Source organism: Lissotriton helveticus, chromosome 12 (assembly GCF_964261635.1).
Source record: "Lissotriton helveticus chromosome 12, aLisHel1.1, whole genome shotgun sequence".
NCBI lineage: Eukaryota > Metazoa > Chordata > Amphibia > Caudata > Salamandridae > Lissotriton > Lissotriton helveticus.
Genome location: NC_136073.1, coordinates 425,209,110 through 425,227,171, shown reverse-complemented (window position 1 = coordinate 425,227,171; position 18,062 = coordinate 425,209,110). Strand labels below are relative to the sequence as shown.

At 51.9% G+C, this 18,062-nt stretch overlaps 1 protein-coding gene across 1 annotated transcript in view; it reads right to left on the bottom strand.

Annotated features, from left to right (window-relative positions):
* Positions 1-18,062, bottom strand: part of RBL2 (RB transcriptional corepressor like 2) — an 817,437-nt gene that overhangs the window by 198,916 nt on the left and 600,459 nt on the right. The window contains exon 16 of the mRNA XM_078670248.1: positions 17,586-17,836. Within this exon, the coding sequence (XP_078526374.1) occupies positions 17,586-17,836 (251 nt within the window). The remainder of the gene's footprint in view (positions 1-17,585; positions 17,837-18,062) is intronic.

Here is an 18,062-nt window from a genome sequence, read left to right as displayed (position 1 = left end):
TGGTGTGTCCCAACAACCAAAAATCCTGTCTAGATTTTTCCTAGTTGAGCTCCCATTCGTGACAGCTGTTCCAAGTTCTGCTTAACTGTAGTAAGGCTACCATACCGACACTCTGTGTTCATTGTGTATTGTTTTTAAGGATATTATTAACTTTTAATGTACTTTTAATCTGTTACCTCGACTCGCTCTGCCGCTCCGCATTTCTACCTGGTCCCCCACGGGTTCCGCTTGAGTGGAGGGAGATAGTAGTACGGTTTCCCCCTCACTTCCAGGCTTATTGGAGGTTAGCAGGCTAGCTGCTCACCTCCTCTATAAAAACGCATGTCTAACACGACGGGCAGATGAGGTGCGCACCGGGCGCGCCAATTGCCAGCCGGTCTGCACCATCCACGCCCAGCTGTCGCCAGGAGCCAGGATCCCTGCATATTTGATGACAGAACTAGGAGGAAACTTACATATACAAACCTGGGACTCCTCGATATTAGACGAGGTAGCTCAGATAAATGTGCTATCATACAAATATAACACATAGGGCCCTCCCGGTTATGGAGGGACCCTTAACATGCAGGTCCTGCCCATTTCAAAGTCTGAAGTTGGAACGGAAACCCGTAGATTCTATGCCTTCAGACCTAGGCATGTGTCAACACAACCCCCAGGCCGACACTCTTCTCCAGACCTCCCCTGAAAAACAAAGGGCAAACATGTTCAAAGCTGGAACGGCTTTCTAAGTAATGTTAGATCCCTGCCCAAGCACGCAGTCCAAATTTGGGACCTACTTACCTCTAAGAACCCCAATATGGGATTCCTGACTGAAACATGGCTCAAACCCAGCTCCACCCCCGCACTCCCGGAGGTTTGTCGCATCCAAAGACTGGATAGACAACTGAGGGCGGGTGGGGGTATTGCAATCATTTACAAAGATTCTATTAACCGCATGCGTGCGGGCGGAATTCCGCTCGCACGCTGAGATTTTTAAAAACGCACTTTACATGACGAGCTGGGCTCGTCATGAGCGTGCGAGGAGGCTACCACATGACGAGCCCAGCTCGTCATGAGCATCGAAGGGGTTAAAGTTTCCATACTTGAGCAACGTTGTAATGATAAAATTGAAATTCTAGTCTTTAGATATGACTTGGCTCCCCAAAACAGCTGGAAAGGCGCCCTCGTTATCAGCCCCCAGTTCCCCTTGCTGATTTCTCACTCCAATTAATGGAATTAATTGCCCCATGTCATCTCTTCAAAATTTCGTGCTCTTACGAGATTTTAATGTACACAGCGAAAGTACAGCAACTCAGGATGCCTCTGCGCTCCTGGCAGACTTAGCCACTCTTGAACTAGGTAAGTTCAAAGATAGCCCCACATACCGAGCCGGACATACATTAGATCTCATTTAATCCAACTCTCCGGGTATTTCATGCAAAGCTCCCTGCCCACTAATATGGACGGACCACTCATTAATTGACTTTCTAATCAGGGGCCCTAGGCTACACAACGCTGCCCCTACAAACCTCCTTTGTTCTTGCAGACAATGGCACAAAATCACTCTGGACCATTTCCAGGGTATAGTTCCAACACCCTGGATTCTAGAGTCCGATAATGTGGAGGAATGCCTGGCCCGCTTTAACTCTACAGTTAGAACTGCCATTGGTCATTTGGCTCCGGTGAAACAGGGCCCTAGCCTGATGAGGCGCCCCTAGACAGCATGGTACTCCCCTAATCTACGAGCTGAATACCAACTCTGCAAAAACCTGGAACGACGATGGTGCCACTCTCATGATGCGCAGGACAAAGAGAGATATAAGATCACTCTGGCCCAATACCATAAAATATAAAAACAGCACGCAAAACCTATATTGCGATGCAGCTCGATCAGGCAGGGAATGACCCAAAAGTGCTGTAGCAAATACTCATATCCTTCACCAACCCAAAAGTTTGTAACAACGAGGCAAAACCCTCACGAGCACTTTACGACAAAATAGCTATACATTTCACACAGAAAATTGACAAAATTCTCTCGGCTGGGAACCACCAACATGATTCTACACTCTGCAACCCTCACGCCATATCGAACAGGCAGAAACTAGAAAATGTTCCGCCTCTTGCTGTGAGCGACGTAGAATCACTATTGAAAGCAATTAAATCAGGTACCCCTTTGGATGTTATTCTAGCTAAGACCACCGAATTGCTCTTCAAACAGCTATCCCCCCATCTGCTTCATTCTTAATCTTTCGATGAGAGAGGGCCATCTTCCCATTGAATGGAAGGCGGCGCAAATAATCTCCATCAGGAAGAACAACAAAGCCCCAGTGGAGGATTTATCCAACTATCGCCCAATTTCTCTGTTACCTCTCCTGAGCAAGGTACTGGAAAAACACATCAATAAGCATCTATCCGACCATATCGAAGCTACAGGATGCCTAGATCCATCTCAATCAGGTTTAAAGCCCAGGAACAGCACTGAGTCAGCTTTGATTGCTGTAACCGACAATATCAGGCTGTCCCTGGACAACTGACAGGCAGTAATAATGGTACTGCTTGATTTATCAGCTGCCTTCGACACAGTCTCTCACCAGATACTGCTCATGAAACTCGAGAATGTGGAATCCAAGGGCTAGCCTACCAATGGATGTTGAGTTTTCTCTCACCAAACTCAGATGATCAACTTGGGCCCCTTTCGCTCCAAGACCATGGGACTATCTAAGGGAGCACCCCAGGGCTCATGTCTTAGCACCACTTTTCCAACGTTTATGTTGCTCCCTGGTAAGGATTACTTAGGAATTGGGGTTTCACACCAATCTCGTATGCTGATGACACCCAGTTACTATTCACCTTTAACAAACATAATATCAATGCTCAGTTCACCTTCTCGAACGGTATGATGGCTATTGCTAGCTGGATGAGGAACAACTTCCACCAGCTCAACGCGGGGAAAACCGAGATCATGCTGTTTGGAGATGCCACTTTGCTGTGGTCCCGGAGTTGGTGGCCTGATGAACTAGGCGCGGCCCCGGCTCCCAAGACGGTGGTCAAAAACCTGGGCATACATCTAAATCAGAAACTGACAATGAATGAGCACGCTGCAACCACTGCAGGCTCCTGTTTTTATGTGCTAAGCCTCCTATGGAGGGTATTTTCCTGTCTTCCTCTGACCACGTGGAAACCCCTCATCCAGGCATTGGTGTTGAGCCGCCTGGACTACTGTAATGCCCTCCCGATCTCAGCTAATGAGTCATCACTAACAGACTACAAGAAGCTCAAAACTCGCCTAGTCTCGAATGCCACCCTCCCCAAAGCCCCCCCCTCAAAAACACCTTAAATCCCGCTGTTACAACAACTTTATTGGCTTCCGGTGCGCAAAAGGATAACATTTAAGATTTGCTGCAGAGAGCCCTGAACGGCAAGGATCCCAGCTACCTTGTAGAAACATTTACCCAATATCTGCCTTCCAGGTCCCTACGATCAGGTACTAAATCCATTCTCATTGTACCACAGAGCAAAAAGGCGTACCTAGGGGGCAAAGCGTTTTTTCACCTAGCTCTTTTTTATTGGAACCAACTCCCTATCCACCTGTGGCAATGTCCCGATTACCTTCAATTTAAAAGGCTTCTTAAAGCACAAGTTACTACTTGTGTAACGATATATCTGTAAGAGACATTAGTTAGTGATAGATTCCTTACCTTAGAATATCCCCAGGCATCAGACTGGATCCGGAAACTTTTGCGTAGCAATACTCCTGTGCGTCGGTAGGCGTCGTCCGCGGCTCCCCGGGCATCGGCGGCGTCGTTAGCGCCGAAATGACGTCACCGGAGTACTTAGACGCCGCCCTCACGCGCTGACATCAGTTCTGATACACAGCTTTTCCGCGCCAGATACGCAGAGCCATGATAGAACCAACACTGGTGCCATGAAACTAGGGCCCTGAAAGGGGATGACCTTAACCCTAGATATCGGTTCGCAGAACGGGGAGGATGGGTGGGTCGGTAAGGAATCTATCACTAACTAATGTTTCGTACAGATATATCGTTACACAAGTAACTTGTGCATCTGAAAGAGACACGTTAGTGATAGATTCCTTACCTTAGAATAGATACCCCAGCAATGCCAACCCCGGTGGTGGGTCTGCGAACCAATAATCACACCAGAAAGTCCAGGAGGATGGAACGGAAAAAGAAGCCATCCCTCCGAACTTGACTGTCCAGGCAGTAGTGTCTCGTGAACGTGTGCAGGGAGGCCCACGTAGCTGCCTGACAAATTTCCTGCAAGGGGACTCCTCGGCCCAGGGCAGTAGTAGTCGCCGTGGCCTGAGTGGAGTGGGCCCTCAGCCCAACAGGAGGTTCCTATTTAGCCAAGGAGTAACACGCCTGGATACACAAGATGATCCACCGAGAGATGGTCCGCTTGTGCACCGCCCGTCCCTTCTTAGCGCCCACGTACCCAACAAAGAGTTGGTCATCCACCCGGAACTGGCACTGGCGTGTGCGATCCAGATAGTAAGAGAGCGCACGTTTTGGGTCCAGACGGTGGAGCCTCTCTTCCTCTTTCGAGGGATGCGGAGGCGGAAAGAAGGTGGGCAAGGTGATGGACTGCCCGATGTGGAAGGCTGTGACTACCTTGGGCAGGAAAGAGGGCCTTGTCCGCAACACAACCTTGTCCGGATGGACAGTAAGGAAATGAGGTTTGGAAGAAAGAGCCTGGACCTCACTCACTCTCCTGGCAGAGGTGATGGCAACCAGGAAAGCAGTCTTCAGAGTAAGAAGGAGGAGAGGACAGTTATGAAGTGGCTCAAAGGGAGCGCACATCAGATAAGTAAGTACAAGGTTCAATTCCCACTGAGGCATCACGAAAGGAACAGGAGGGAACATGTGTGTGATGCCCTTCAAAAACCTATTTACAATAGGGGACTTGAACAAAGATGGCTGATCAGGTAGCCTTAGGGAGGCGGAAAGGGCAGAAAGGTAGCCCTTGATAGTGCCCAGAGCAGAGCCCTGCTGGGCCAGAGAAAGAAGGAAGAGGAGAACCTCAGAAAGGGGGGCAGAGAGTGGATCCATAGCCTTTGCTGTGCACCATGCCACAAATCTGTTCCACCTGCAGGCGTATACCGACTTTGTGGAGGGACACCTGGCTGCCAGAATGACATTACAGAATTCAGGAGGCAAGTCAAATGGCCTCAACTGTCGCCGCTCAATCTCCAAGCATGGAGGTTGAGACTGGACAGGTTCGGGTGGAGGACCATCCCCTGCTGCTGCGACAGAAGGTCCTCCTGAAGAGGCAGACGAATCGGGGGATGACAGACATGCTGAGTAGCTCTGGATACCAATATCTTCGTGCCCAGTCGGGAGCCACAAGGATAACCTGGGCCCGGTCGCGCCTGATCTTCTTCAGCACTCTGGGCAGATGTGGTATAGGCAGAAAGGCGTACAATAGACCGCAACTCCACTCGCGACGAAAAGCGCCTCAGAGCGAGTGCCGCCTTGGAAATTCCAAAGCGCAGAACTGATGACACTGCGCGTTCTCTTCTGTGGCGAATAGCTCTAACCAAGGCTCTCCCCACTGCTGAAAGAGTCCTTGCGCCACGTCCGAGTTCAGACGCCATTCGTGATCCATCATGCACCGACGGCTGAGTTCGTCCGCCCTGGCGTTCAGAGAACCTGCCAGGTGTTGAACCATCAGAGTCACACCCTGATGTTCCAGCCACTGCCAGAGGCGCAGAGCCTCCTGGCAGAGGGTCCATGACCCCACCTCGCCCTGTTTGTTGCAGTACCACATGGCGGTGGTGTTGTCCGTGAACACCTGCACTACACTCCCCCGGGCAGAGGGGAGGAATGCCTTCAGTGCAAGTCTGATCGCCCGCAGCTCCAGAAGATTGATGTGGAGCTGGGACTCCGCCGGAGACCAGAGGCCTCTGATCTCCGCCTCTCCCATGTGGCCCCCCCAGCCCTGGAGGGACGCGTCCGTCCCAAATACGTGCTCCGGTTGGGGTAGGGAGAGGGATCTGCCGCTGACCCAATCGCGGTCCGTGAGCCACAACTGCAACTGTCTTGCAGTGCCCTCCGAGATCAAGACATGGTCGGACAAGTTGCCCTGATGCTGGGCCCACTGAAACTTCAGGTCCCACTGCAGAGCCCGCATCCACCACCGGGCGTGATGCACCAGAAGAATGCAGGAGGCCATCAGCCCCAGAAGCCGCAGCGTCAACCTGACTGAGACTCGGGATAAAGGCTGAAAGATCGGAATCAGACCTTGAATATCCCGAACCTGCTGTACGGTAGGATAAACCCGAAACTGCGCCGAGTCTAGAACCGCTCCGATGAAGAGGAGCTTCTGAGAAGGACACAGGTGTGACTTCGGCACATTGATGGAGAACCCCAGCAGGTGCAGGAGGTCGGCCGTAGTCTGGAGGTGGCTGACAACTGTCTGGGGCGAGCCCGCCTTCAACAACCAGTCGTCGAGGTAGGGGAAGACTGAAACCCCTAACCTGCGCAGATGAGCTGCGACCAACGCCATCACTTTCGTGAACACCCGTGGGGCGCTTGTAATGCCGAAGGGGAGCAAGGTAAACTGAAAGTGCTCGTGGGCTACCGTGAACCGCAGGTAATGCCGGTGGGCCGGCAGGACGGGGATGTGGAAATAGGCGCAGTGCAAGTCCAACGCTACCATCCAGTCTCCTGGGTCTAGGGCAGCTAAGACCTGAGGCAAAGTCAGCATCTTGAACTTCTCTTTCCGGAGAAAGCGGTTGACGTTCCGTAGGTCCAAGATAGGGCGTAGGCCCCCTTTGCCCTTCTTGGGTACCAGAAAGTAGTGGGAGTAACAACCACACCCTACTTCTGGCCCAGGAACGTGCTTGATGGCCCCCTTGGCCAAGAGGGCCGTAACTTCCTCTTGCAGAAGTTGCAAGTGATCCCCCGACACGCGGTGGTATTGCGGTGGCATGGCTGGAGGGGTCGCCTCGAAGGGGAGGGAGTAGCCCCTTCGGACGATTTGCAGCACCCACATGTCCGACGTGACAGTGGAAGAGGTGATGGCCAACCCTGCCCCCCACTGGCATCACATGGGCCTGAAAGCACGGACTAGGAGGGTTTTGAGGCGGGTGCTGCAGGGGAAGTTGTGGATTGGCCTCGCCGTTGTCCCCGACCGCCGCCACAGCAGTTTCCACGGCCGCCACCGCGCTGTGTAGTGCCAGCGGTGCGTGGCTGGCAGCACGTGTGGGAGCGCCCCTTCCTTGGCCACGAAAGAAGGGAAAGGCACCCGTTTGCTGGCATGGGGCATGTCCAGAAGGGTGGCCTGGACATCAGCCGAAAAGTTGGCGGTCCTCAACCAGGCGTGGCGTCGAACCGCCACAGTTGTTGCCATCGCTCTGCCCAGTGAGTCCGTGGTATCCAGCCCACACCGGATGGAATAGCGTGCTTCATCTCGACCCTCCGCAAGGGCTTGGGCGAGTTTAGTCCGGGCATCCTCCGGACATTGTGGCAGCACGTCTGCGACCGTGTCCCACAGAGTGTGGGTGTAGCGGCCCAAGAGGCATGCGGTATTGACTGACCTCAGTCCCAAACTCAGGGACGAGAACACCTTCTTACCGAATTGCTCGTACCTCTTGGATTCCCGATCGGGCGGAGCCGTTGGGAATGCGGTCTGGGAAGTAGAGGCCTGGATGACCAGGCTCTCGGGGGTGGGGTGGGTGGACAAGAAGCAAGGGTCGCCCGGAGCCGGGCGGTAGCGTCTGGCCACGTTCCTATCCACAGGCTGACCTGTAGCGGGCTTGGACCAAGTGCCCAAAAGAACGTCACACAAGGCCTCATTATACGGCAGCAGAGGCTCAGCCGAGCTTGCCTGCGGTTTAAGGACCTCAGTGAGGAGGTTAGTCCTCACGGCCGTGACGGGGAGCTCTAGGCTCAAGGCCTTGGCTGCCCACGTCAACACTACACTAGGCAGCCCCCTCCTCCGTAGCCACGGTTGGAGGGGAGACAAAACCAGTGTCTGGCGAAGTGTCCAGTCCACTGGCATCCCCAAGCTCATATATCCAGTCCTGTTGAGACTGTCACTCCTGTGCCAGAGGGTCCATAGACCCCTACCAATCTCCCTCGTCACCCATCACCTGAAATTCAGGTTCAACGGATGTGGCCGGTTCGTGGAAGTAAAAGTCTCCATACGACGTCGAGAGCCGCGCCGGAATCGAATCAAGGGCGGGGACGGCGTCGTCCGTAGGCGGCGCCGGGGGCGACACCCTAGGGGCCGGTGAGGTCGTGAGGTCATGAGGTCGACCGGCGACGACCCGGATCCAGAACCGGATCCAGTGAAGGCCTGCGCCGAAGCACCCGACGGCGTCGGAGCCGAAGCACCCGACCCGCTAGGCCCTCCAGCCGGGACCGCTGGGCCCGAAGGCGCCACGGAGCCCGGCGGAGGAGGGAGAGACCTCATGTCCATGAGGTACCGCTCGATCTCCTCTGGCGTCGCATCGTGCCCAGGGACCGGAAGGTATGGGCAGGTTGCGACGCCCGTGACTCTGTCAGAGCCGCGTGGGTGGTGTCACCCGAACCCCCGGCCGCGTTGCACGAGCGTCGGGGTGGGTCGGAAGAACGATGATGCCTTTCCGACCTCTCATGCCTCTTACCTGAGGACCTGGATCCTGAAGACCGATGCTACGAGGGCTCCGATCCCGCGACCGGTCCCTCGACCTCCTGTGGGACCGGGACCTTGAACGGCGCGGGGTCGGAGCAGGTTTGTCTGTCGTGGTCGAGGCCTAGACACTGAAGACACCGGCGATGGGGGTCAGTAACCGACATCAGTCGGATGCACTTGGAGCAAGGTTTGAACCCGGGCATCCCTACCGGCACCGTAGGAGTAGAGCGACTCGAGATAAACAGATCAAAAGATCAAAAAAGTTTAGTCAAAAAGTGACTAAGGGGTAGAGCTTCTCCGGATCTGCGCTAGCTGGCGCGGGAAAAAGAAGAACTGACGTCAGTGCGCGAGGGCGGCATCTAAGTACTCCGGCGACGTCATTCTGGTGCTAACGACGCCGACGACGGACGCGGAGCCGCGGACGACGCCTACCGACGCGCAGGGGTATTGCTACGCAAAAGTTTCCGGATCCAGTCTGACGCCTGGGGACATTCTAAGGTAAGGAATCTATCACTAACGTGTCTCTTTCAGATACTGTACTGTTTTAATATGATGTATTGGTTCAACCTGCTACAGCTCGTCCTCAGCGCGGAGATACCCCTTCGGGGATGATTCAGGCGCTTTATAAATTAATAATAATAAATTAATAATAATATCTACTAGAGCACCGCTTGTCCCTGGAACAGGCTCCACCTTGATTGTTATTTGTTGCTGTAGAATCTACTCCCAAAGTTCTTGAGATAGAGCCGGAGATTTGGCGCCCCCTTATTTCTTTGTATAATGTATGCTGGTGGTATTGCCTGTACAAATCAACACTGATGAACCTTTTATCCTGGGTAAGAATGACTGCAGGCTAAATGCTATGGGCTGGAGCTCTAGCAAATGTAAATGCACTTTTATTTGACGCTGAGTTCATTTCCCATTGATTCTTAAATCCTGTAAGGTGAACACCTCACCTCACCCCTTTAGAGAAGCGTCTGTGGTAATAACAAATGTGGGTATCTGAGGCAGGAAAGTTAATCCTGTCAACAGATGAGAATACTTCATGCACCAAGGTAAAGACGCTGTCATGTTCTGAGTAATCTGGTTTATGTCATCAAATAGCCCTTGAGTTTGAAGGCATTGTCTAACTCCTACTGCATAGGCCACATTCGGAGGCAGCAAAATGGTACAAGAGAAATTAACGAATACATCAGCCCCAAATTGACTTGAATAGGTGAACCGAAACAGACTTTCTTTTTAGTAATCTCTGCACCATGAGTTTGAGTCTTATTTGCCTTTCTTGTGAAAAGAAGGCTTTGCTTTGTTTTGAATTATATTCAGAACTACTCCCAGGAATGGTATTGACTGACCATTTCTGCTGATCGATGGTAAGACAGAGGTTGTTGAACAGAATAAGACAGGCTCTTGTTGCTTTTATTGGCTGACGAGAAGCTGGCGCCTTTATCATCCAATCGTTGAAGTATGGGAATAGATGAAAACACATCACTCAAATGAGTTGCTACTGGAGCTAAGCATTCTGTAAAGGTACAGGGAGTTGATTTCAGTCCAAAAGGATTTCAAATTTAGGACTAGAGCACTCAGAATGCATTAGTTCGTCATACGAGAACTCTGAACTGCAAAAATGGCATTCCCATGAAATGCAAGCTTTAAATTTGAAGAAAACCATTTCTAGACTCCTTGCAATTCTAATGTACAGTAGCACTGGGCATTCAAGATTCCTAACAGCTTGGCTTTGCTTTACAGAGCTGAATTCTTTTAAAGGAAACTAGAAACAGAAAACATTCAGAATTGAGGAGGAACTATCCGTTGAGCATGATGGCCGCTTAGGACCTCGGCTCCGCGTAGCTAGCCCCCCAGCTTGGTGATCCTGTTGAAGATCCTGGTGTCGGAGTACGCCACCCGCTCTCTGTGGCGCCGCTGAGCTCCCGGCCGTTTCTCCGGTTCCGCTGCGGTGACGGGGGCCAGAGTCGCGACGAGAACAAGTTACGGCTGTGGGGCGAATGAGCCCTGGGACCCGAGTGATGTTGGTGGCCGGACCCTAGTGCAACAACAGCGGCGCCGGCGACCGGACGTGCCCGGGCCGGCCCGCGAGTGAAGGAGAAAGAAAGACCTATTGACCGCTGGTGCTGCCGAGGGTCCTGCTTGTGTCTCCGGTCCCCAGTGGTGACGGGGACCGGAGTGGTGCTGCAGTGTGGAGCGGCACCCAGGGGGCGAAGAGGACGAGACTAAGCGTAGAGTCTGAGTTGGAGGGGCTGTGAGTCTGCTGCGGAGCCAGCAGACGGAAATATCCGATCCGACCCGCGACAGAAGTGTCACTGAGACCGTCGGAGGTGGGGGTACTCGTTCCACCCCCTCCCCCCCCCCAAAAAAACCAACTGGAAGCAAGCCTTCTGAGAGTGGGCGAGTGCACTGTACCAGAAGCGGCGCCGGTGGCCGGAGATTCCCGGGCCGGCCCGCGAGAAGTGCAAAGGGGGACACCATTGTCGCTAAAGGTCGCCACCTGCTGCCTGAGGTGTGGCTGGAGACTTGCGCGACTCTCCGGTCCGGTAGATGTGGTGGGGACGGGAGTCGGGGTGAAAGGGAGTGGCGCCCTGGAACGTGGGGAGTGTCGCTGCTGGGGGTGCGACTTGGCAATCTCGCAGGCGGCCTGAAATTGGCGGATCGGACCGCGGAGAGGTGCTGCCGCACTTGGTGAGCTCGGAGGTGCTGAGACTGGTTGTGCCCCCCCCACCCACCCCTCTGTGCGGCATGGGGGCAGCCGGAGACGGCTGTGCTGCCGGTTGAAGGTGCGCTGATCCAGTCCACACGGTGGGATCTGAAGGGGGCGTGTCGCATTGGCTGGGCCGCCTGCCCCTAATCTTGGTACTCTCAGCGGGCCCGGTGGCTCCCTACCCCGAGTGCTCTCCGACGGGACGAGCATAGCTGGAGCGCCCTGCCTGGATGTTCCTACCGACTCATGACTACTAGGACCGCTGAGCCCTATCAAGCGCGGGTGGGCGCTCCTACATGTTCGGCACTTGGGAGTAGACCCTGAGGTGCCAAGGCTGCGACCCGTCTTGGTGCTGTTAGAGTGGCGATTTTGGTGGCCTGCTCTTGGCCTCTGGATTGTTGCTTCCCAGTAGACGCTACCAACGGGCCGGTCCGGCTGCGGGCGGCAACTTTGGCATACTGAGAGAGTGGACCTCTTGGTGGGGTCTGACCTACAGCTCGGCCCACGAGGCGGTGAGGTGACGTGGTGGCGACAAACACTATGGCGGCCAAGGGAGATAATGACAAGCCTATACCCAGATCATCAAGGGGCCCTAAACCAGTCCAGTCCAACAAACTGGACCGGTACACCATGCCTAGGGGATCAACAGTGGAAGCCAAAAAGTCCCAAAAAACAAGTGGAGACTCCTCAGAGGCGCCGATGGACCTAACATTGGCGGATGTGATGGCAGCTTTCGAGGGAGTCCAGGCGGCCTTGGGACAGAAAATGGAATCTCTTGATGGCAAATTGGACACGATGTCCATAGAAGTTAACCTCATCCGGGCAGATCTCACAAAAGCAAATGAAAAGGTTAAAACATTAGATATAAAGACTGCCAGCCTGATCGAGGATGTGACGCAACTTCAACAGGAGGTACGTGATCTTAAAGCCTCTCTGGTCCTAGCGGATAGGAATCTGGACGATTTGGAAGGGAGGGCTAGACAGAATAATGTGCGCATCCTTGGGGTCCCTGAGAAAGGGGAGAATCCGGATCTGTTTGTTGAAGATATAATTCTCAATCATCTTAAGCCCAAGGGACTGGGAAAAATTTTCACGGTTGAGCGGGCGCACAGGGTACCAGGGGGCAGGCCCAGGCCTGGTGCTCCCTCCCGCCCGATGATAGCAAGGGTCCTGAATTTCAGGAACTGAGATGTGATTCTACAGGCGGCCCGCACGGGAGGACCCCTCCAGTATGAAAATGCCTCTCTCTTCTTCTTTCCAGACTTTACACAACTTGTGCAGAAACAATGCCAAAGCTTCCTGCCGGTAAAGAAGAAACTGAGAGACAAGGGCTTGCGATATGGAATGATGTTCCCCGCGAAATTGAGAGTGGAGGCGAGGGGAAAAACGTGGTTTTTTGATAATCCAGAGGTGGCGGCGGATTGGATAGACTGCTTCCACTCGACTGAGTCGGAGGGACATGGTCAGGAGAGAGAGGGTGAACGGCAGGAGGCTGAGTGACAGCGAAGGGTGGGATCCAGCCACTGAGACTATGGTCAACCAAGTGCTATCCCCGCTGCAGTATTGATATGCATACGCGGGGCTGAGGGCGGCGGGAGGGGGGCCTCTTAAACACCAAATTATAGTTTGCTATAGAGCTGTGGGGGCGGGCGTGGTACATCGATTCTCCTCCCCGTTACTATATTTAGTTAGAAGTGTGAGTTTGAGTAAGGGGCGACAGGCACACTGCCAGTTGGGGATGGGCGTAAGCCTTAAGCAGGGGTGCAGGGAGGGAGGGAGGGAGGGAGGGAGGGATTTTTTGGGGGTGAAGCAGACACTGTTCCGGGGTTTGCTATGTTTTTTGCATCAGGTGACAGCACTACAATCTGATGCTAGCGGTGTGGGGTGAATGTCGCGTACTAGTCAGGGATCGGGGATACGGGTGTTGAGTTGGAATGTGAATGGTCTGGGCGACAAGATAAAGAGAAGTATGGTGCATCAGCTAATCAGAAGGCATTCCCCAGAGGTTGCGTTGCTACAGGAGACGCATCTTGTCGGGAATTGGTGTATGGCCCTCCATAAAGGAGGATATAAACTGCTGGCGCACGCTGGGTTTACATGGGGTTCTAGGGGAGTTGGTATCCTAACAAAGAATTCCTTTCCTTTGGACATAAAGGCTACATGGTCAGACCAGAGAGGTAGATATGTGGGTGTCTCGAGACGACTGGGAGGTAAGACAGTTACATTCCTGTCAATATATGTACCACCTGGCCTTCAGTCCGATACTTTCAGAGATTTAAGTGCCTTTTTTTTACACTACCCATGGGGTTACTGGTGCTGGGTTGAGATTTTAATGCAGTACTTGATGGGGGGCTGGATCGACACCCGGCACAAATTTGCACCCCGTCGCAAAGGTGGCTCCCTGAATTCCTAGAGACACTGGGGCTGATTGATAGCCGGAAGGTCCGCAATCTGACTCAGAGATACTTTACACATCTGTCCGCTGCGCACAAAAGTATGTCCAGGTTGGACTACATATTGATACCGGCTGCTTTGGCGAGCACAGTTAGAGACGCACGGTATCTTGGCAGGGGCATTTCAGACCATTCTCCGATGTGGTTGCAGGTCGAAATCGGGCAACCAGTGGTTGGTAGGGTAGCCCCGATTAGTGCTTGGCAGTTGAAAGACCCGGCCACTAAGAAAGAGATACTCCGGGTTTCGGACTGTTATTTCCGTGAGAACGTAGGCACTGTTGACTCGGCACAGTCGCTGTGGGAGGCGTATAAAGTGGTGTTGAGGGGTGAAGTCCTCTCCCTGGTTGCCGGCAGGAACAAGAAACAACAAGAGGAGGTGACTAGGGTAGAGGCGGATGTGATAAGGTTGGAGGAACGGGTGGCTGAGTCCGCAGTCCCAGGAGACCTCCACCTACTGAAGTTAAAACAAGAGGAATATCAGAGCCTATCTAGGGAGAGGGCAATCTCGCATAACCAGGCCCTGCAAGGTCGAATTTATGAGCATGGCGAGAAGGCCGGTAAGCTGATTGCTTGGTTGGAGCGTGGTGAAATGGCCTCTAGATTGGTGCCGGAGGTAGAGGGGCCGGGATCCGACAGTCACAGATCCACAGGCAGTGGCAGACGTATTTTCGGAGTATTTCAAAGCAGTATATACCTCGGTGGGTGGTTTCGCAGAGGCCGAAAATGCGGAAATGATCAAAGATATCTGCATGCCGAGTCTATCCGAAGACAATAGGGAGTACCTAGACTCCCCTTTCACGGATGAGGAAGTCGCGCAGGCGATTAGAGGCATAAAGTCTGGGAAGGCATCGGGTCCAAATGGGATACCGATAGAACTATACAAACCAATTGCCCATAAGGTTGCTCCACATATTCAGGCCATGTTTCTAGAGAGTAGGGAGCTGGGTCAGCTTCCCTACGACCAACAAGTGGCAAACATTGTGGTCATTCACAAGACAGGCAAGATTAAGACATCTCCTTCCTCATATAGGCCCATCTCACTTCGCAATGCCGAGCCCAAGATTTTGGCGAAATTACTCGCCACCAGATTGGTCAAGGTCATTACAACCCTGATACACCCCGATCAATCCGGCTTCATGCCACGTCGGAACACGGCCCTGAACTTGCGGAGGCTGCATGGTATCCTGGGTGGTTCCCATAAGATAATGGAGCCGGCAGTCTTGGTTTCCTTGGATGCCACAATGGCATTTGACAGGGTCGAATGGGCCTATCTATTTGCTGTTTTGGCCAAGTTGGGCTGTGGCCCGGTGTTTGTCGGCTGGGTTCAATTGCTGTATTCCGCTCCATTGGCCAGAGTGATTGTAAATAATTGTAAATCTGCTGATTTTTCCCTCGGAAGAGGCACGAGACAGGGATGCCCGTTAACCCCACTCCTTTTCGCACTGGCGTTGGGAGCCTCTGGCGGCATGGGTCAGGTGGGACTGGTCGATATGTGGCCTGCGGTGGACGCCCGATTGGGAAGACAAAATTTCGTTATACGCGGATGATATTTTGTTATACCTCACTAACCCCAGGGCATACTTGAATAATTTTTTGGAAGTCCTGGCGATTTTTGGCAGATACTCCGGGTTTGCCATTAACTGGTCGAAGTCTGTATTGTTCATTTTGTCGGGAGTGCCGCCTGTGATCCCACAGTCATGCCCGATAAAGATTGAATTGGTTGGATTTAAATATCTTGGTATCTATACATCCCTAAACCCGAAGATGAGATATGCTAATAACCTGAGGCCCCCTTTGGATCGGTTTACAAAGGATGTGGAGCGCTGGAGGGCTCTCCCCCTCTCGGTATTAGGAAGGGCGGTATTATTCAAGATGATGGCCTTATCTCGGTTTCTATACATGCTCTAAAACGCAATGGATCCTGTGCCGCCCTCATATTTCAAGGAGATTGAGACACTGCAACGGCAGCTTCTCTGGAAAGGCAGGCCCCGAATATCTTTTGTCAAGTTAACCCTTCTGTGGTACGATGGAGGCATTGGTCTCCTGGACTTGAGGAAATATTATTGGGCATCACACCTGGCGGCGGTGAATCACATGGTTTACGGCCCCCCTGGGGACCCAGGTTATGCTATGGATCGTGGGCAGGCTCTGGGCGAAGACATTCTGAAAGCCTTGAATGCCAGACCCGGGAGGTTCGCGCTGATGGGCCCGACGGCGCAAGCTGTACAGGTTTGGCACGCTGCAACTAGAAGTTTGGGGTGGGAGGGAAGATTGACGTTGGCCACCCCACTGTTCTGTTCCAAAAAGCTGGGCAGCTGTGGAGGACTAAGGGGTTCAATAAATGGGACCTCATTGGGATCAGTCAGATTAAAGATGTGTGGGGGAAGGGCAGTATGCAGACATTTGAATCTCTAAAACAACAGTATAAGTTGCATGATAATGAACACTTTCGGCACCGGCAGATTAGACACGCTCTTCTTACCCACATACCCGGGGATGCAGAACTTCCAGAGGCCTCTCCGCTCGAGGACCGAGTGTTAGACGGACATATCCCAGACAGGACTATCTCCTTGATCTATAGGAAGCTTGTCAATAATATGGAAGACCCGTTAGGGAGTATTCGGGCAGCATGGGGAGCAGATGGACTGGAATTAGATGATGAAGACTGGGTAGAGGCAGTCTCTTCACCCAAAGTGGTTGCAATACAGATGAGGCTACGACTAGTACAGCTTAAGGTCTTGCATAGGTCATACATCACGGGGCCTAGGTTAGTACACATGGGGCGTGTGATGAGTGGAGAATGTAGGAGGGGCTGTGGGGAACTCGGAACCTTTATGCATATACTATGGCACTGTGAGGAGATACAAACCTTCTGGGCAGTGGTACATGAGGAGATCAAAGGAGTATTGGGGATGGAGTTACGACCAGAGCCCCGAAGGTGTGTCTTGAATGTATGGGAGCCCACGGATTTGAACGGATATTTGAAACAGTGGGTAACGTTGGCATGTATGGTGGCCAAGCGCAATATTGCTCAGCTGTGGGGAGCTGGCAGGCCACCCCAGATCACTAAATGGGCCGAGGATCTAGATTGATGCATGTTTAGAGAGAGGGCAGTGTATGTGGCCAGGGGTTGTCCGGAGAAGTGGGGGAAGATTTGGGGGGTTTGGAATAGTTATCGTGGTGAATGATATACACCCCCGTCGCGATGTACACCCCCATCGCGACAAAGGGAAGTAGATCCACAGGAATCCCCGTGATCCCAAGATATATGTATATTGTATATTGTGTTTATTGTTTCTGTACGAATGACAACCTAAACCTTACAATGATGTCAATTATTGCTCACCTGATGCTACTGTTTTTCTTTTGTTTATTTCAATAAAAAACAGAAAACATTACTACAAAGTGTAAACTAATATCACTGAAAAAAATGCTTTTGAGATCAAATCCCAGAAACATATAATGAAACACTGAACTTGTATATGAATGTGTACGACAACTAGGACTTTAATATTATAGGCTAACACAGCAATTTGCAAAAATGGGTAGTTTAATTAAATATTTGATTATAAGATTAAAAATGTATACTATTAACATATCCATCTGAATAGTGTAAATAATTTTGAAATGTCCTATTTCCCCACTTGGAACACCTAACCCCTTAACTGGTCAAATGTAATTATCAATATGTGACAATGTTATTACCTGCAGTTAATTTAATTCTTCAATCCTCTCGTGGCAATATAACATTTATTTTCTAGGTTATTGTTTTTTTTTTGTTATGTTAAAAAACTCAACAATACCTTTCTAAAGAAGAGCGTGAGTGAGTTTGCCTTCCTGGGTCTGCTGAGTTGCTGCCTCAGCTGTATTCCGTGAGTGGCAGACATCTGCTGTACTGACACCTGGCCAGCCACATTCATTTGTTGTGTTGTCAAGGATCCAGTCAGGCTCTGGGCCGTGAGAGGCTGAATGGAGTTAGTTATCGCCTGAGTTTGACCACTGATGTTCACCTGAACTGGAAAGAATGTGATTCCCCCATTTTCATTGGCAATGCCTGTAAGAGAAATGTATGAAAGAATACAATTTACAGTGCAAGAACTCTAACAGTTCATGTTTCACTTTCTCACTTTTATAAAATACCCCTTGCTCAAATGCAACTTAATAGCAAAATGGTATAAACTTTTCGCATTGTGTTACTACTTCTCTGATGTTGGCATGTACGCACAAAAATACTTACCAACGTAAGATAGATGGACACACAAAGAAGTGTAAAGACTCAG